The following is a 20,887-nucleotide window of genomic DNA, read 5'->3' on the forward strand; positions in this document are numbered from 1 at the left end:
TGGATATTCTACTATACTTAATACCATGGATATTCTACTAAACTTAACACCATGTATATTCTACTATACTAAATACCATGTATATTCTACTATACTTAATACCATGGATATACTTAATACCATGCATATTCTTCTATACTTAATACTATGCATATTCTATTATACTTAATACCATGCATATTCTTCTATACCTCTTCTATATTCTTCTATACTTAATACCATGGATATTCTTCTATGCTTAATACCATGGATATTTTCTACTTATACTGTACTTAATCCAATGGATATTCTATTATACTTAATACCATGTATATTCTACTATACTTAATACCATGGATATACTAAACACCATGGATATACTTAATACCATGCATATTCTTCTATACTTAATACCATGGACTTACATAATATCATGGATATTCTTCTATACTTAATACCATGGATATTCTATTATACTTAATACCATGGATATTCTTCTATACTTAATACCATGGATATTCTATTATACTTAATACCATGGATATTCTTCTATACTTAATACCATGTATATTCTACTATACTTAATACCATGGATATACTTAATACCATGCATATTCTTCTATACTTAATACCATGGATATTCTATTATACTTAATACCATGGATATACTTAATACCATGCATATTCTTCTATACTTAAAACCATGGACTTACATAATATCATGGATATTCTTCTATACTTAATACCATGGATATTCTATTATACTTAATACCATGGATATTCTTCTATACTTAATACCATGGATATTCTATTATACTTAATACCATGGATATTCTTCTATACTTAATACCATGTATATTCTACTATACTTAATACCATGGATATACTTAATACCATGCATATTCTTCTATACTTAATACCATGGATATTCTTCTATACTTAATACCATGGATATACTTAATACCATGCATATTCTTCTATACTTAATACCATGCATATTCTTCTATACTTAATACCATGCATATTCTTCTATACTTAAAACCATGGATATTCTTCTATGCTTAATACCATGGATATACTTAATACCATGCATATTCTTCTATACTTAATACCATGGATATTCTTCTATACTTAATACCATGGATATTCTTCTATACTTAATACCATGGATATTCGTCTATGCTTAATACCATGGATATTTTCTACTTCTACTGTACTTAATCCAATGGATATTCTATTATACTTAATACCATGTATATTCTACTATACTTAATACCATGGATATACTAAACACCATGGATATACTTAATACCATGCATATTCTTCTATACTTAATACCATGGACTTACATAATATCATGGATATTCTTCTATACTTAATACCATGGATATTCTATTATACTTAATACCATGGATATTCTTCTATACTTAATGCCATGGATATTCTATTATACTTAATACCATGGATATTCTTCTATACTTAATACCATGGATATACTTAATACCATGCATATTCTTCTATACTTAATACCATGGATATTCTTCTATACTTAATACCATGCATATTCTTCTATACTTAAAACCATGGATATTCTTCTATGCTTAATACCATGGATATACTTAATACCATGCATATTCTTCTATACTTAATACCATGGATATACTTAATACCATGGATATTCTTCTATACTTAATACCATGGATATTCTTCTATACTTAATACCATGGATATTCTTCTATGCTTAATACCATGGATATTTTCTACTATACCAAATACCGTGGATATTCTTCTACATTATTCCTAGTTGCATGTCTGACTACAGTAGCTTCTGTCCACAGGTCTGACCATTCTCTGATCCATCCAATCCTTTACAGACTGAAACCAACAGGTCTGGCCATTCTCTGATCCATCCAATCCTTTACAGACTGAAACAAACAGGTCTGACCATTCTCTGGTCCACCCAACCCTTTACAGACTGAAACCAACACAATATCCATCATTACACCCAGAGCCACACTGTATATAGGAGTGCCTTCAGAAAGTATTCAGACACCTTAACGTTTTTCACATTTTGTTACATTACAGCCTTATTCTAAAATTGATTAAATTATATTTTTTCTTCATTAATCTACACAAAATACCCCATAATGACAAAGTGAAAACATGTTTAAGAAATGAAGTATTCAGACCCTTTTGCTATGAGACTCGAAATTGAGCTCAGGTGAATCCTGTTTCATTGATCATCCTTGAGATGTTTCTACAACTTGATTGGAGTCCACCTGTGGTAAATTCAATTGATTGGACATGATTTGGAAAGGGACACACCTGTCTATATAAAGTCCCACAGTTGACAGTGCATGTCAGAGCAAAAACCAAGCTAAGTGGTCGAAGGAATTGCCCGTAGAGGTCAGAGACAGGATTGTGTTGAGGCACAGATCTGGGGAAAGTGTACCAAAAATATTCTGCAGCATTGAAGGTCCCCAAAAACACAGAACACAGGCCTCCATCACTCTTAAAAAAAGTTTATAACCAACAAGACTTTTCCTAGAGCTGGCCCCCCGGCCAAACTGAGCAATCGGGGGAGAAGGGCCTTGGTCAGAGAGGTGACTAAGAACCCGATGGTCACTCTGACAGAGCTCCAGAGTTACTCTGTGGAGATGTGAGAACCTTCCAGAAGGACAACCATCTCTACAGTACTCCACCAATCAGGCATTTATGGTAGAGTGGCCAGAGTGGATTTTGCCAAAAGGCACCTAAAGGACTCTCAGAACATGAGAAACAAGATTCTCTGGTCTGATGAAACCAACATTGAACTCTTTGACCTGAATGCCAAGGGTCATGTCTGGAGGAAACCAAGTACCGCTCATCACCTGGCCAATACCATCCCTTTGGTTAAGCATGGTGGTGGCAGCATCATGCTGTGGGGATTATTTGCAGCGGCAGGGACTGGGAGACTAGTCAGGATCAAGGGAAAGATGAACAGAGCAAAGTGCAGAGAGATCCTAAGCACACAGCCAAGACAACACAGGAGTGGCTTCTGGACAAGTGCTTGAATGTCCTTGAGTGGCACAGCCAGAGCCCGGACTTGAACCCGATCCAACATCTCTGGAGAAACCTGAAAATGAATGTCAATGAAGCAAGTCAGATAAAGCAGATGCTAAGCTACATGACTGTTTTGCTAGCACAGACTGGAATATGTTCCATGATCCTTCTGATGGCATTGAGGAGTACACCACGTCAGTCACTGGCTTCATCAATAAGTGCACTGATGACGTCGTCCCCACAGTGACTGTACGTACATACCCCAACCAGAAGCCATGGGTTGCAGGCAATATCCGCACTGAGCTAAAGGGTAGAGCTGCCACTTTTAAGGAGCGGGACTCCAACCCAGATGTCCATAAGAAATCCCGCTATGCCCCCGACCAACCATCAAACAGGCAAGGCATCAATACAGGACAAAGGTCGAATCGTGCAACACCTTCTCTGACGCTCGTTGGATGTGGCAGGGCTTGCAAACTAATTACAGACTACAAAGGGAAGCACAGCCGAGAGCTGCCCAGTGACACGAGCCTACCAGACAAGCTAAATTATTTCTAATCTCGCTTCAAGGCAAGTAACACTGAAACATGCATGAGAACACCAGCTGTTCCGGATGACTGTGTGATCACGCTCTTCACAGCTGATGTGAGTAAGACGTTTAAACAGGTCAACATTCACATGGCCGCGGGGCAAGACGGATTACCAGGACGTGTACTCCTAGCATGCGCTGACCAACTGGCAAGTGTCTTCACCAACATTTTCAACCTCTCCCTGTCTGAGTCTGTAATACCAACATGTTTCAAGCAGACCACCCCTGTGCCCAAGAACACTAAGGTAACCTGCCTAAATGACTACCGACCTGTAGCATTCACGTCTGTAGCTATAAAGTGCTTTGAAAGGCTGGTCATGGCTCACATCAACACCATTATCCCAGAAACCCTAGACTCACTCCGGTTTGCATACCGCCCTAACAGATCCACAGATGACGCAATCTCTATTGCACTCCACACTACCCTTTCTCACCTGGACAAAAATAACACCTATGTGAGAATGCTATTCATTGACTACAGCTCAGCATTCAACACTATAGTGCCCTCAAAGCTTATCACTAAGCTAAGGGCCCTGGGACTAAACACCTCCCTCTGCAACTGGATCCCCCAGGTGGTAAGGGTAGGTAACAACACATCTGCCACGCTGATCCTCAAGACGGAGGCCCCTCAGGGGTGCAGGCTCAGTTCCCTCCCGTACTCCCTATTCACTCATGATTGCACGGCCAGGCATGACTCCAACACCGTCATTAAGTTTGCAGATGACACAACAGTGGTAGGCCTGATCATCAACAACGACGAGACAGCCTATAGGGAGGAGGTCAGAGACCTGGCCGTGTGGTGCCAGGACAACAACCTCTCCCACAACATGATCAAGACAAAAGAGATGATTGTGGACTTGGAGGAAAAGGAGGGCCGACCACGTCCCCATTCTCATCAACAGGGCTGTAGTGGAGCAGGTTGAGAGCTTCAAGTTCCTTGGTGTCCACATCACCAACAAACGAATATGGTCCACGCACACCAAGACAGTCGTGAAGAGGGCACGACAAAACTTAGGAGACTGAAAAGATTTGGCATGGGTCCTCAGATCCTCAAAAGTTCTACAGCTTCACCATCAAGAGCATCCTGGCCAGAAAAAGGACAGTTATTAACAAATATATAGGTCCATTATAATTTCTACTTATTACTTTCGATCTGGTTTTCGATGTTCAATTAGAAATGGTGGTTTGGTACCTGACTCAAAGCACTGCTGCTAGCACTGCTGTGCTCCACAACTAAGGCTGCCTAACCAGCGTAACAGATACATCTCTTTGTATGGCTCTGGGACACATCTACAGTGCATTCAGAAAGTATTCAGACCCCTTGACTTTTTCCACATTGTGTTACGTTACAGATTTATTTTAAAATTGATTCAATCGTTTTTTTTCTTCAATCTACACACAATACCCCATTATGACAAAGCAAAAACAGGTTTTACTTTTTAAGTCTCTGGTTTTGAATCTGAATATAGATATCTGAATGCATCTGTGAAGTTGAATATATGAAACTTTGATAAACTTGAATAGTTGCTTGTAAAGTTGATACACAGACAGTGAATGCAATATCTACCATATTGAAACAGAATATATAAATATTAAATTACATTGAAATTGAATTTTAAAACTGAATGAAATATTAATTCAATTCAGTTTCAAATCATGAAATACAAGTTCAAATGATGAATTCTATGATTCAATTTGTGCATTACAAATTCTAAAATATGAAATTAAAATTCAATATCCTAACGCAAAATTATAGAATTCAAATACAATTTCCGTTGAATATGCTTTGGTATTTTTCAGCTTCTTTTCTCTCCCTGTTTCTTCGTCTTACTTTGGCCATTAAAACCACGGTGTCCATATTAACCGCACGGCTGCAAAGTGAGCGGAATTGGATTCCACTCTCAAAGCCTCCTGCAGTGAGCGGAATTGGATTCCACTCTCAAAGCCTCCTGCACTATTTCATCCAAATTAAAACGTTGGTCCACTACCCCCACAATAGCCGTTTTGATAACAGGTTTCAAACCTGCCATCAAAGCAGACGTACACATTCTATCAATGTACTCACATGTACCTAGTCTTTTTTTCCCCCTGAGTACATCTATTATTTTTGGTTTTATCGGTTTTGCATTTCTGTTTATAGAACGCTGCTTGTTGATCCACATCAAAACGGATTTAGCTTTAGATAATTTTCTTCCATGTCATTGTGACAACTCACAATAGCATCTCGGAATTCTTTATTAGATTGGAATTTTCTGTCAGCAGCGAAATGCTGACCAATTTTATCCAGTTTGCTCCCAATAAAATATTTTTATTCAAGCCAAATTGGTAGAATGCTTGTGCACTTCTTTCAGCACATCTATGGCTTTTCTGTATTTCCTCTTCTGTTCTCCCTTTTATGGGAGTTTCAGGAACCACGGATCTCAATGGTGGCTACTTCTGCACCTCTCTCGACGCTGTCCAGGGCATTTAGATTTCCTAATTCATGGTTCTAATACAAGCCCTCTATCAACTACTTTCCAAAATAGTGATACCCACTTCCCCGGAGAATGGCTGTGGTATTTGTGCCTATTAATTGGTCACGGCACCTGATACCTTGTAATCGAGACAATACTGAAGTATCTGCCAATTTACTCATGGAGAATACAGGTGACCTAATGTCTTATACCAGTGTCATGCTTACACACGTAACCACACTTATTCACAGTTCACAAACTCTCTCCTTATTGCTACTGCTAATACACACAAATCGTGTTCAAACAACTTTAGAAAATATTTGAGCTTTTCTAACCATGAATGTGTCTCTCCTCCAGAACTTATAGGTAACCTTCTTATCACCATCCACATACCCTCCTGTTGTCCTTCTCCATGGACTACCTCCTCTACAACCTACCATACTAGTACACAAGCATAACAATTTATCCATGCACACACACTCTACGGCCTTACAGCCACCGCGGCTGGACCTTTCACCCCCCCCCCCCTTTAAGGAGTCTAGTAGGGAACCAACCCCACTCCGGATTTACCCCTTATGACTTATCCTCTGTAGGTACCAGGCTGCTCTGACTTACCTTCCGGGACTTACTCTGTTCTTTATGTTACTCGCAGGAACCACCCCAATCAGGATTCACCCCCTCGGACTTACCCTCTGCAGGGACTACCCTGCTCAGGCCCCCTAGGGCCCCCAATCCCTAGGTCTACCGGTAGTATTTACAGTCGGCCTACTGAATAAACTCAGGATTTTCAGATCTGTATCCGGTAGTTTGTATTCAGCTTACGACTCTCTTCTAGAAACTTTATCTACATTGTTTTTTATGTGCCGGCTCCTGTTTCACTGACGCAGACTCTCCAGTTTGACTATAAATCGTGGTGAATCATGCTGAGAACGCCAACTGTTAGGTTCTGACAATCAGAGTTAAAAACTCAAACGGATGACTAGAAAAAGCTCAAACCAAGCTTATTCACCCAGCTGAAAAGACAAAGACATGTTTCCACAAGTAAATATATTTATACCCTCTACTGGTCAGAGTCAAATCCTTGCACATCTAGACAGCCAATACATCTCTGTTGCTAGGCATGAACTTAAGTGGTTCCTCTCATTGGTGTAGTCATGGTCCTGCCTCCTATGTTTGTATGTCATAGGACTGTTCCTCCTCACAATATCTGACCTTACCCCTGCCCACATTCCTCACTCCTTCTTAACTCGCGGCTGTCCTACTTTATCAGTGACGGAAACCAGACCGTTGCCCTTCTCCTCTCCATAGGATACATGAGATTTAACTATAACACGTTCTGACAGAATGTAAACGTTCTGCACTCCCCTTTCTCACTCAGTACATTTGCATACACCCAGTTCTAATATGTTAACATGAATAAGGATATTTTAAATTATTTCAAGATAGAACCCAGCACTAGGAACAAAACTGTCTCTCTCTCTCTCTCTCTCTCTCTCTCTCTCTCTCTCTCGAACCCCTCCCTTTCTCCCTCCCTCTAAACACACCCCTCTGGCAGAACCAGGAAGTCCCTCCCCCTCCCACAAACTCTCTTCTGAGAAAACGAAACTTATCTGAGTCTCTGTGTCGTCTGTCTGTGTGAGAGTGAACAACCATCCAAATGGCTCAGCAGGCAGTTCTGCTGGACCAGGACCAGTTCTGTTGTTCTGTCTGCCTGGATCTACTGAAGGAACCAATCACCATCCCCTGTGGACACAGTTACTGTAGAAGCTGTATTGAGGGCTGCTGGGATCAGGATGTTCTGAAAGGCTATAGCTGTCCTCAGTGCAGACAGACCTTCACTCCAAGGCCCACTCTGAGGAAAAATAACATGTTGGCTGAGGTGGTGGAGAAACTGAAGAAGACAGGACTCCAGGCTGCTCCCCCTCCTGCTCTGTGCTATGCTGAACCTGTAGATGTGGTGTGTGATTTCTGCACTGGGACCAGAAAGCAGAAAGCCCTCATGTCCTGTCTGGCATGTCTGGCCTCTTACTGTGAGACTCACCTCCAACCTCACTATGAATCTCCTGCTTTCAAGAAGCACAAGCTGGTCAAAGCCACCGCACAACTACAGGAGAAGATCTGCTCTCATCATGACAAACTGCTGGAGGTTTTCTGTCGTACCGATCAGCAGTGTATCTGTTATCTGTGTACAATGGATGAACATAAAGGCCATGATACAGTGTCAGCTACAGCAGAGAGGACTGAGAAACAGGTAAGACCAGATCAACTTGTTGGTGACTGTCTGATAAGCAAAGAATTAAAGACACAGTAGGAACTAAGACTGTTTGAATATGAGAGAATTCAAATGAAATCGATCCTCAGCAGAACAAATATGAACACAAACCTTGATTATATAGATTTTCTTAACCTAGATGCTCCAAATGTATAACCATTGTAATGTTTAGCTTAAACTCCCTGATACATGTAGGTCTACTGTAAAACTGTAATCATTCACATAGCAACAAATAAATATCATATTGAAACGGTACTATATCAATATTTTAGACCTTCCTCTCTATGGGCCCTGTCATATGACTATACTATTGATCTACTGGACAAATAAAGCTTGATAGCTCATTGAAGAGTGATTCTCCACAGAGGCAGCTGGGGATGAGTCAGCAGAAGGTCCAGCAGAGATTCCAGGAGAGAGAGAAGGAGCTGAAGGAGCTCCAACAGGCTGTGGAGTCTTTCAAGGTGAGTATTGTTGACCAGAGGAGACACACCATTTCACTTCTCTCCTCCAGTGAGTGAGAAAGCGAGATTTGCTTGAGGGCACTAGAACAGTCTGCAGCCCTTGGCCTCTCACTACTAGAATCTGAAGTCAAATATCTACTATTTGCTGATGATCTGGTTGCTTCTGTCCCCAACCAAGGAGGGCCTACTACAGCAGCACCTAGATATTCTGCACAGATTCTGCCAGACCTGGGCCCTGACAGTAAATCTCAGTTAGACAAAAATAATGGTGTTCCAAAAAAGGTCCAGTTGCCAGGAACACAAATACAAATTCTGTCTAGACAACGTTGTTCTAGAGCACACAAAAAACATACATACCTTGGCCTAAACATCAGCGCCCTAGGTAACTCCCACAAAGCTATGAACGATCTGAGACACAAGGCAAGAAGGGCCTTCTATGCCATCAAAAGGAACATACAATTTGACATACCAATTAGGATCTGGCAAAAAATACTTGAATCAGCTATAGAACCCCTTGTCCTGTATGGTTGTGAGGTCTGGGGTCCGCTCACTAACCAATAATTCACAAAATGGGACAAAACCAAAAATATCCTCTGTGTACAATGTAAAACACCAAATAATGCATGCAGAGCAGAATTAGGCCAATACCCGCTGATTATTAAAATCCAGAAAAGAGCTGTTAAATTCTACAACCACATAACAGGAAGCGATTCCCAAACCTTCCATAACAAAGCCATCAACTACAGAAAGATGAACCTTGAGAAGAATCCCCTAAGCAAGCTGGTCCTGGGGCTCTGTTCACAAACAGACCACACAGAGCCCCAGGACAGCAACACAATTAGACCCAACCAAATCATGAGAAAACAAAAAGATAATTTCTTGACACATTGGAAAGAACAAACAAAATAACTGAGCAAACTAAAATGCTATTTGTTACTTAACAGAGAGTACACAATAGCAGAATACCTGACCACTCTGACTGACCCAAACTTAAGGAAAGCTTTGACTATGTAGAGACTCAGTGAGCATAGCTTTGCTATTGAGAGAGGCCGCCGTAGGCAGACATGGCTCTTAAGAGAAGACAGGCTATGTGCACACTGCCCACAAAATGAGGTGGAAACTGAGAAACACTTCCCAACCTCCTGCCCAATGTTTGACCATAGAAACACATATTTCCCTCATATTACACAGACCCACAAAATAATTTGAAAACCAATCCAATTTTGATAAACTCCCATATCTATTTGGTAAAATACCACAGTGTGCCATCACAGCAGCAATATATGTGACCTGTTGCCACAAGAAAAGGGCAACCAGTGAAGAACAAACACCATTGTAAATACAACCAATATGTATGTTTATTTTATTTTCCCTTTTGCACTGTAACTATTTGCACATCATTACAACACTGTATATATAGATAATATGTCATTTGAAATGTCTTTATTATTTTGGAACTTTTGTGAGTGTAATGTAATTATCTATTTCACTTGCTTTGGTAATGTAAACAAACATATGTTTCCCATGCCAATAAAGCCCTGAATTGAATTGAGAGAGACCTCTCCAATCACGCTGAGCCCCACTCTGGGGAACAGGCTATCTGGGCTTCCAGTTAGAGAGAGAATAGACTGTTTAATCTGGAGCCTCTCTCTCTCTTAACAGCACTCTGCACAGGCAGCAGTGGAGGACAGTGATAATATATTTACTGAGCTGATTCGCTCCATTGAGAGAAGGCGCTCTGAGGTGAAGAAGCTGATCAGAGCCCAAGAGAAGGCTCAAGTGAGTCAAGCTGAAGGACTCCTGGAACAAGTGGAACAGGAGATAGCAGAGCTGAGGAAGAGAAGCATTCAACTGGAGCAGCTCTCACACACAGAGGATCACATCCATTTCCTCCAGGTAACTAAACTGCCTTGTTACATGTGATATGAAAATGAACACATTGTGAAACTTCAGTTCTGTTCTGTGTGTGTGTGTGTGTGTGTCTCTCTCTCTCTCTCTCTCTCTCTCTCTCTCTCTCTCTCTCTCTCTCTCCAGCATTATCAGGCTCTCTCCAATATCAGTGTATCTTCAGACTTACCCAGCATCGTTGTCCGTCCTCTTCAGTACTTTAGAGATGTGAGTAAGACTGTGTCTGAACTGAGAGAGAAACTAGAAGACTTCCTTAAAGGAGAATGGACCAAGATCTCCACTACAGGTGTGTTGAAAATAATAAGAACATCAACTTTAGACCATTGAAAGTTCCCAACTAGTCATATACATGTGGAATATGGTATGATGATAACATTCCCTCTCTCTGTCAATGTGTTTTTGTGTCTGTAGTGAATATAGTGGATGTTGTACTGCCTCCAGAGCCCAAGACCAGAGAACAGTTGTTACAATGTGAGTCTCTTTATTCTGAAGTAACAAATAGCCTCTTTTTACTGACACACAACTCCTATAGAAATATAGATAGATAGATATATAGATACTGTAGATAGATAGATATCAATAGTATATCTAATAAAATACTGGGTATCTATCTGACTCATATTTCTCTGATCTCTGCTGTGCTCTAATCAAAGACAGGGTAGATACAGTATCTGACTTAACTTAATGTTCTAACTCCCCTCATTGGTCTCTGCTCTGCTCTTCTCCCAGATTCCTGTCAGCTCACACTGGACCCAGACACAGCACACACACGCCTCTCTCTGTCTGAAGGGAACAGAAAGGTGACCTATACAGGCCAAGTCCAACCATATCTTGATCATCCAGACAGATTCACAAATGACTTGATGGTGCTGTCTAGAGAGGGTCTGTCAGGACGCTGTTACTGGGAGGTGGAGTGGAGTGGACGGTGGGTTATTATAGCAGTCTCATATAAAGACATCAGCAGAACAGGGAGAGGTAACGCATTTGGATTGAATGACAAGTCCTGGAGTTTACAATGCTCTAGTGGTGGTTATTGTCTCAGACACAATCATGTTGTGACTAAAGTATCAGGCCCTCGGTCCTCCAGAGTAGGAGTGTACCTGGATCACAAGGCAGGTACTCTGTCCTTCTACAGTGTCTCTAACACAATGACGCTCCTCCACAGAGTCCAGACCACATTCACTCAGCCACTCTATCCTGGGGTTTGGCTCAATAGTGATAATGGAACTGCTGAGCTAGTTAAACTGTACTAGGGTCCACATAGATAGTAGTCATGCTGGTGTAGTCTATAGCTGAGCTGGTTAAGTTGTAGTAGGTTCCACATAGATAGTAGTCATGCTGGTGTAGTCTATAGCTGAGCTGGTTAAGTTGTAGTAGGTTCCACATAGATAGTAGTCATGCTGGTGTAGTCTATAGCTGAGCTGGTTAAGTTGTAGTAGGTTCCACATAGATAGTAGTAATGCTGGTGTAGTCTACAGCTGAGCTGGTTAAGTTGTAGTAGGTTCCACATAGATAGTAGTCATGCTGGTGTAGTCTATAGCTGAGCTGGTTAAGTTGTAGTAGGGTCCACATAGATAGTAGTCATGCTGGTGTAGTCTATAGCTGAGCTGGTTAAGTTGTAGTAGGGTCCACATAGATAGTAGTCATGCTGGTGTAGTCTATAGCTGAGCTGGTTAAGTTGTAGTAGGTTCCACATAGATAGTAGTCATGCTGGTGTAGTCTATAGCTGAGCTGGTTAAGTTGTAGTAGGTTCCACATAGATAGTAGTCATGCTGGTGTAGTCTATAGCTGAGCTGGTTAAACTGTAGTAGGTTCCACATAGATACTAGTCATGCTGGTGTAGTCTATAGCTGAGCTGGTTAAGTTGTAGTAGGTTCCACATAGATAGTAGTCATGCTGGTGTAGTCTACAGCTGAGCTGGTTAAGTTGTAGTAGGTTCCACATAGATAGTAGTCATGCTGGTGTTGATGGTCCCCAGATGTTATGATCAGTGGCGATTTTAGCATGTAAATCTTGGTGGGGCAAAAAAAAACAAAGCACAGATTTAACAAGACATCAATTGCACTATAATGGTGACCAACAGTGCCAACAAACTGTTAGGGCCTACATAAAGCTGTCCCAACAGCAGAGTCCCAACACCTTACCACTGCTACACCTGGTTATCAGCGGAGCCTTGTCTTAGCAGTGAAACCGTTAAATCAGCCTCATTTACTGCTTAAAAAACCCATTGCTGATATGGCTGACTTGTTCTATTGAGATGTACAAACTATGGCATAAGGGAACGACAAGCGCATAAGAGGCAATCCGTAATGTTGATTATGACATTAATGAGCGAGCTAGGACGCTCTGTATTTTCTGCTGGCTAGCCACACCACAACAGAAAGCACGGAGCTGGGCTGGAACACCAGCAATTTGGAGCTGCAATACTCAAGAAAACAAAAAATGTGTCGTCATTACAGTATAGACACATTTAAACTGGTCTTGGTCTCATCACAGTATAGACACATTTAAACTGGTCTTGGTCTCATTACAGTATAGACACATTTAAACTGGTCTTGGTCTCATCACAGTATAGACACATTTAAACTGGTCTTGGTCTCATTACAGGTGAGACACATTTAAACTGGTCTTAGTCTCATCACAGTATAGACACATTTAAACTGGTCTTGGTCTCATCACAGTATAGACACATTTAAACTGGTCTTGGTCTCATTACAGTATAGACACATTTAAACTGGTCTTGGTCTCATCACAGTATAGACACATTTAAACTGGTCTTGGTCTCATTACAGGTGAGACACATTTAAACTGGTCTTGGTCTCATTACAGGTGAGACACATTTAAACTGGTCTTGGTCTCATTACAGTATAGACACATTTAAACTGGTCTTGGTCTCATTACAGTATAGACACATTTAAACTGGTCTTGGTCTCATTACAGGTGAGACACATTTAAACGGGTCTTGGTCTCATTACAGGTGAGACACATTTAAACTGGTCTTGGTCTCATTACAGTATAGACACATTTAAACTGGTCTTGGTCTCATCACAGTATAGACACATTTAAACTGGTCTTGGTCTCATTACAGTATAGACACATTTAAACTGGTCTTGGTCTCATTACAGGTGAGATACATTTAAACTGGTCTTGGTCTCATTACAGGTGAGACACATTTAAACTGGTCTTGGTCTCATTACAGTATAGACACATTTAAACTGGTCTTGGTCTCATCACAGTATAGACACATTTAAACTGGTCTTGGTCTCATTACAGTATAGACACATTTAAACTGGTCTTGGTCTCATTACAGTATAGACACATTTAAACTGGTCTGGGTCTCATTACAGGTGAGACACATTTAAACTGGTCTTGGTCTCATTACAGGTGAGACACATTTAAACTGGTCTTGGTCTCATTACAGTATAGACACATTTAAACTGGTCTTGGTCTCATTACAGGTGAGGCACATTTAAACTGGTCTTGGTTTCATTACAGTATAGACACATTTAAACTGGTCTTGGTCTCATTACAGGTGAGACACATTTAAACTGGTCTTGGTCTCATTACAGTATAGACACATTTAAACTGGTCTTGGTCTCATTACAGGTGAGACACATTTAAACTGGTCTTGGTCTCATTACAGGTGAGACACATTTAAACTGGTCTTGGTCTCATCACAGTATAGACACATTTAAACTGGTCTTGGTCTCATTACAGTATAGACACATTTAAACTGGTCTTGGTTTCATTACAGTATAGACATGTTTAAACTGGTCTTGGTCTCATTACAGGTGAGACACATTTAAACTGGTCTTGGTCTCATTACAGTATAGACACATTTAAACTGGTCTTGGTCTCATCACAGTATAGACACATTTAAACTGGTCTTGGTCTCATTACAGTATAGACACATTTAAACTGGTCTTGGTTTCATTACAGTATAGACACATTTAAACTGGTCTGGGTCTCATTACAGGTGAGACACATTTAAACTGGTCTTGGTCTCATTACAGGTGAGACACATTTAAACTGGTCTTGGTCTCCTTACAGATGAGACACATTTAAACTGGTCTTGGTCTCATTACAGTATAGACACATTTAAACTGGTCTTGGTCTCATCACAGTATAGACACATTTAAACTGGTCTTGGTCTCATTACAGTATAGACACATTTAAACTGGTCTTAGTCTCATCACAGTATAGACACATTTAAACTGGTCTTGGTCTCATCACAGTATAGACACATTTAAACTGGTCTTGGTCTCATTACAGTATAGACACATTTAAACTGGTCTTGGTCTCATCACAGTATAGACACATTTAAACTGGTCTTGGTCTCATCACAGTATAGACACATTTAAACTGGTCTTGGTCTCATTACAGTATAGACACATTTAAACTGGTCTGGGTCTCATTACAGATGAGACACATGGGTCTAGAGGTCTCTAGTGGTTGATTGTTGTTCTGGGTCTCACTGGTTCTGTTCCAATCTGTTCTGTCTCCATCTCTGGTACCAATACACCAACATCATACACTCCAGACCTGGGTTCAAATACTATTTAAAATCTTTCAAATACATTGAGCATTTGCTTTTGCCTGCCGGGAGTGTCAGGTGGTCAGGGTTTTGCACGATTATCATTTTTCTGTTGCTTCCATTGTACCAGCCAAGTTTAATCGAGCCCACATAAAGTTTTAGAAATGATTTCAAATTGGGAAATTGTAATAGAAGGTTCAGGATGGCAACTTAATTCTCTTCAACGATATTAATTGCTGAAATGTTTCCCAGCAGCTTCTTGGTCAGAGCACTATTATAACACAGTGTTATTACACATCCACATTGACATGGAAAGGAACCATGATTAATGTCTATGTAACAGTCTGACACTGTGATAGATCACTCTGTTACATTGACATGGAAAGGAACCATGATTAATATCTATGTGTAACAGTCTGACACTGTGATAGATCACTCTGTTACATTGACATGGAAAGGAACCATGATTAATATCTATGTGTAACAGTCTGACACTGTGATAGATCACTCTGTTACATTGACATGGAAAGAAACCATGATTAATATCTATGTGTAACAGTCTGACACTGTGATAGATCACTCTGTTACATTGACATGGAAAGGAACCATGATTAATATCTATGTAACAGTCTGACACTGTGATAGATCACTCTGTTACATTGACATGGAAAGGAACCGTGATGTAACAGTTTGACACTGTGTGGTAGGTTACCATATTACTTTGACTAACCATTGTTATGGATACTTCTAAATTCTTATCTTAATCCTCAGAATTCATACAGTATGGAACACCTGTAATGGGAATTGAAGGTTTGTGCTTTTCTTTTATTCTGTGTCCCATTCCTGTGCTGTTCTATAAACCAGTTTCTGTATTCATGCAAGTGGTTGACTGAATAAATCCTCCTCTTATCAGTAACTGCAATTTGGCAGTAGGCCCAGACCTTGTTTTGAGAACAAACGAAAGATATCTAAGTTTCAAGGTCTCAGTTTACAGAGGAGAAGCCTTGTGAGGTGTTGGTCTGTCACGTTATGTTATGTTATGTTATGAAACAGTATTGGTCAGTCACGTGAATGAAACAAAACGGTAACGATTAATTAAGTATGCTAAATCATGCAAATATAACTTGTCTGTGTATAGCCATATATAAGACAACTGCTGGGTCTGCCCAGGGAGAGCTCCTGATTGACATGTGTACTATGGTGCAATAAGCTGGTTGGAACCTCTCCAGGGCGCTGACAATAAACAATGGTTAATTTAAGATTGACTTTGAGTGTCCCTGTGTAAGAATTTCCACAACACACCATGTAGAAGACATAGACATATCATTACATACAGTATCGAACACCACGTAGAAGACACAGACATATCATTACATACAGTATGGAACACCATGTAGAAGACACAGACATACAATTGAAATCGGAAGTTTACATACGCCTCAGACAAATACATTTAAACTCAGTTTTTCACAATTCCTAACATGTAATCCTTGTAGAAATTCCCTGTCTTAGGTCAGTTAGGATCACCACTTTATTATAAGAATGTGAAATATCAGAATAATAGTAGAGAGAATTATTCATTTCAGCTTTTATTTATTTAATCACGTTCCCAGTGGGTCATATGTTTACATACACTCAATTAGTATTTGGTAGCATTGCCTTTCAATTGTTTAACTTGGGTCAAACATTTTGGGTAGCCTTCCACAAGCTTCCCACAATAAGTTGGGTAAATTTTGGCCCATTCCTCCTGACAGAGCTGGTGTAACGGAGTCAGGTTTGTAGAACTCCTTGCTTGCACATGCTTTTTCAGTTCTGCCCACACATTTTCTATAGGATTGGGGTCAGGGCTTTGTGATGGCCACTCCAATATCTTGACTTTGTTGTCCTTAAGCCATTTTTTACACAACTTTGGAAGTATGCTTGGGGTCATTGTCCATTTAGAAGACCCATTTGCGACCAAGCTTTAACTTCCTGACTGATGTCTTGAGATGTTGCTTCAATATATACACATCATTTTCCGTCCTCATAATGCCATCTATTTTGTGAAGTGCACCAGTCCCTCCTATAGCAAAGCACCTTGACAACATGATGCTGCCACCCCCGTGCTTCACGGTTGGGATGGTGTTCTTCAGCTCGCAAGCCTCCCCACTTTTTCCTCTAAACATAATGATGGCCATTATGGCCAAACAGTTCTATTTTTGTTTCATCAGACCAGAGGACATTTCTCCAAAAAGCACAATCTTTGTCCCCATGTGCAGTTGCAAACCGTAGTCTGGTTGTTTTATTGTGGTTTGGAGCAGTGGCTTCTTCCTTGCTGAGCGGCCTTTCTGGTTATGTCGATATAGGACTCGTTTTAATGTGGATATAGATAATTTTGTGCTTCCCCCAGCATCTTCACAAGGTCCTTTGCCATTGTTCTGGGATTGATTTGCACTTTTCGCACCAAAGTACGTTCATCTCTAGAAAACAGAACGCGTCTCCTTCCTGGGCGGTATGACGGCTGCGTGGTCCCATGGTGTTTATACATGCATACTATTGTTTGTACAGATGAACGTGGTACCTTCACGTGTTTGTAAATTGCTCCCAAGGATGAACCAGACTTGTGGAGGTCTACAATTTTTTTTCTGAGGTCTTGGCTGATTTCTTTTGATTTTCCCATGATGTCAAGCAAAGTTTCACTGAGTTTGAAGGTAGGCCTTGAAATACATCCACGGGCACACCTCCAATTGACTCAAATTATGTCAATTAGCCTATCAGAAGCATCTAAAGCCATGACATCCTTTTCTGGAATTTTCCAAGCTGTTTAAAGGCACAGTCAACTTAGTGTATTTACATTTCTGACCCACTGGAATTGTGATACAGTGAATTATAAGTGAAATAATCTGCCTGTAAACAATTGTTGGAAAAATTACTTGTGTCATGCACAAAGTAGATGTCCTAACCGACTTGCCAAAACCATAGTTTGTTTAACAATAAATTTGTGGAGTGGTTGAAAAGCGAGTTTTAATGACTCCAACCTAAGTGTATGTAAACTTCCGACTTCAACTGTATCATTACATACAGTATATCATAGATGACATATGGAAAATATAATGTAAGGATTTATAACTATTTCCATGACAGTAGCCTTATTACTGGTTCGGGTTACTGCTGCTGGTACAGTGGAATAATGAGGCATCACAGTACTTGTTACACCACTGTACTAACAGGACCAATTACACACCAATAAACACACTGTGTTGGAATCTCCCTCCTACAAACATAAAGTGTTACATCATTCTCAATGATCAGTCAATACATACAGTTTTCATTTCACATACAGTACATTGTATCCATTTCAAGTCCCCCTCCACCGATTGTAGCTAATTATCTATAACACATTGTACAGTTTTACAACCACGTATGAGTTATTATGGCCACTTATAGTTAGTGTCATATCACATACGGTTAAGGCATTACAAAATTCATTAAAAGCATTATACTCTGTACTTCATAGAAACTGTTATGCTTTATATATTCTAACCACTCTATTTAATGTATTCCATTTAAGGGTCCTAAACTGGGAACTAAAATATTTGTCTCTAACATTGTGTACAATTCTCTCAAACAATCAGAAATGAACAGTAAACATTACAGTCGTAAAAGTTTCAAAGTAATAGAGACATTTCAAATGTTATAATTCAAGTGCAAACAGAGTGAGCCGGTCACCAGACTGAGTTCTGGAGGTGAAATGGATGTGAATGAGGGAGAGTTAAGTGAGGTAGAAGGTGTGGTGAAGAGCTCAAAACCAGAGTCTGACATCAATGGACATGATAAAGAAGAATCTGGTGCAGTAGGAGTTACATTTAGGGAGAATGTGGATCCATACCTTTTGGCAGATCCATGTGTGGTTTCAGGGTGGGTGGTAAAGGAGTTGGGTGCAGTTGAATCAGTGAAGGTAACCTGTAGTGGACTTGTCATATTTGTTTGTGTTTCTTCTGACCAGAGGGAGTGGGCGCTCCGTGTCACGCAACTTGGGTCAAGATCTGTTTCTTGCTTTGCTCTTAGGGCACCATTGAAATGAGGGATTTCTGGGGTAGCGTTAAGTGTGGAGGTGGAGCAATTGAAGTTGAAGATTTGTGGTGTTTTTGATGCCTGCTGTTTGGTGCAACAGAGGAGTCACTGTCAGTCCTTTTGATTATTTACCTGACAAAAGTCATGTTAGGGTATATCAGTTATCCTGTTAGAGTCTTTGTGTTGAATCCACTGAGCTGTTTCAGGTGCAACGTTTATGGTCATGTTGCAGCAGTTTGTAGGAGGGAGATTCCAAGATGGGGGAAGTGTGCAGGAGGTCATGTGATAGAGGACTGTGTAGTTTCGGTGGATAAACTTGTGTGTGTCAACTGTAGGGGTGTCCATGTTGCTGGGGATCAGAAGTAGAAAAGATCAAAAACTACAAAGAGTCACTCATTGGCCCCATTACTAAGGTCACCAACACATCTATTGGTCTCGGTGTGTTTCCAAGGGTATGGAAGTCAGCCATAATAACGGCCATTTTTAAATCAGGTGACCCTGCTGACGTGAGTAACTACAGGTCCATTAGTATACTACCTGTGGTGTCAAAGGTTGTTGAAAAGTGTGTAGCAGAACAACTGATTGCCCACCTCAACAACAGCCCCTTCACATTACACTCCATGCAGTTTGGCTTCAGAGCGAAACACTCCACAGAAACGGCCAACTGCTTTCTTCTGGAAAATGTGAAGTCCAAGATGGACAAAGGGGGTGCTGTTGGGGCTGTGTTTCTGGACCTAAGGAAGGCTTTTGATACTGTTAACCATGAGATTCTCATCACAAAATTGTCCAAGTTCAACTTTTCCCCTGATGCCTTGAGATGGATGAAATCATACCTTGAAGGCAGAACTCAGTGTGTCAGAGTGAGCAATGAGCTGTCGCCCACTCTTAGCTATGATGTGGGCGTGCCCCAAGGGTCAATACTGGGGCCCCTCCTGTTCAGCATGTACATTAATGATCTGCCTTCTGTCTGTACTGGGTCTGAAGTTCAAATGTATGCAGATGATACAGTGATATATGTGCATGCAAAGAGCAAACAACAAGCTGCACAAGAACTCACTACTGTAATGGTCCAGGTTACAAAGTGTCTCAGTGACTCGTGTTTGCATCTCAATGTGAAAAAAACTGTTTGCATGTTCTTCACAAAGAGGGCAACAGATGCTACTGAGCCAGATGTCTATGTGTCAGGGGAGAAGCTCCAGGTGGTATCCGATTTTAAGTACCTTGGCATCATACTTGATTCCAACCTCTCTTTTAAAAAGCATGTGAAAAAGGTAATTCAAATAACCAAATTCAACCTAGCTAATTTCCAATTTATACGAAATTGTTTGACTACAGAGGTAGCAAAACTGTACTTCAAATCTATGATACTCCCCCACTTAACATACTGCTTGACTAGTTGGGCCCAAGCTTGCTGTACAACATTAAAACCTATTCAGTCTGTCTACAAACAGGCTCTCAAAGTGCTTGATAGGAAGCCCAATAGCCATCATCATTGTCACATCCTTAGAAAGCATGAGCTCTTGAGTTGGGAAAATCTTGTGCAATACACCGACGCATGTCTTGTATTCAAGATCCTTAATGGCCTGGATCCCCCTCCAC

General features: G+C 40.6%; 1 protein-coding gene across 3 annotated transcripts; it reads left to right on the forward strand.

The window, feature by feature from the left end:
• Positions 1 to 7,662: 7,662 nt before the first annotated feature.
• Positions 7,663 to 16,494, forward strand: LOC139406413 (tripartite motif-containing protein 16-like). Of its 3 annotated transcripts, none has more exons than XR_011633986.1 (7): positions 7,663 to 8,311; positions 8,698 to 8,793; positions 10,456 to 10,689; positions 10,828 to 10,987; positions 11,113 to 11,172; positions 11,431 to 14,344; positions 14,382 to 16,494. XR_011633986.1 is itself a non-coding variant. In XM_071148966.1 (6 exons), the coding sequence occupies exons 1-6, from the start codon at positions 7,718 to 7,720 to the stop codon at positions 11,952 to 11,954; spliced, it is 1,668 nt and encodes a 555-aa protein (XP_071005067.1). In that variant the 5' UTR covers positions 7,675 to 7,717; the 3' UTR covers positions 11,955 to 16,494. The 3 variants fall into 3 exon arrangements, 1 of the variants encoding a protein (XP_071005067.1); XR_011633985.1 differs by having other exon boundaries at positions 7,675 to 8,311; positions 11,431 to 14,677; positions 14,789 to 16,494; XM_071148966.1 differs by having other exon boundaries at positions 7,675 to 8,311; positions 11,431 to 16,494.
• The last annotated feature ends 4,393 nt before the right edge of the window (positions 16,495 to 20,887 follow it).

This window comes from Oncorhynchus clarkii, chromosome 4 (genome assembly GCF_045791955.1).
Source record: "Oncorhynchus clarkii lewisi isolate Uvic-CL-2024 chromosome 4, UVic_Ocla_1.0, whole genome shotgun sequence".
Lineage (NCBI taxonomy): Eukaryota > Metazoa > Chordata > Actinopteri > Salmoniformes > Salmonidae > Oncorhynchus > Oncorhynchus clarkii.

Excerpts from the sequence above, each read along its gene's own strand:
- LOC139406413 (XM_071148966.1), top strand. The coding sequence starts at position 7,718 with ATGGCTCAGCAGGCAGTTCTGCTGGACCAGGACCAGTTCTGTTGTTCT. Across the intron at positions 8,312-8,697 it reads CAGAGAGGACTGAGAAACAG|AGGCAGCTGGGGATGAGTCA; the intron begins GTAAGACCAGAT and ends GATTCTCCACAG. Across the intron at positions 8,794-10,455 it reads AGGCTGTGGAGTCTTTCAAG|CACTCTGCACAGGCAGCAGT; the intron begins GTGAGTATTGTT and ends CTCTCTTAACAG.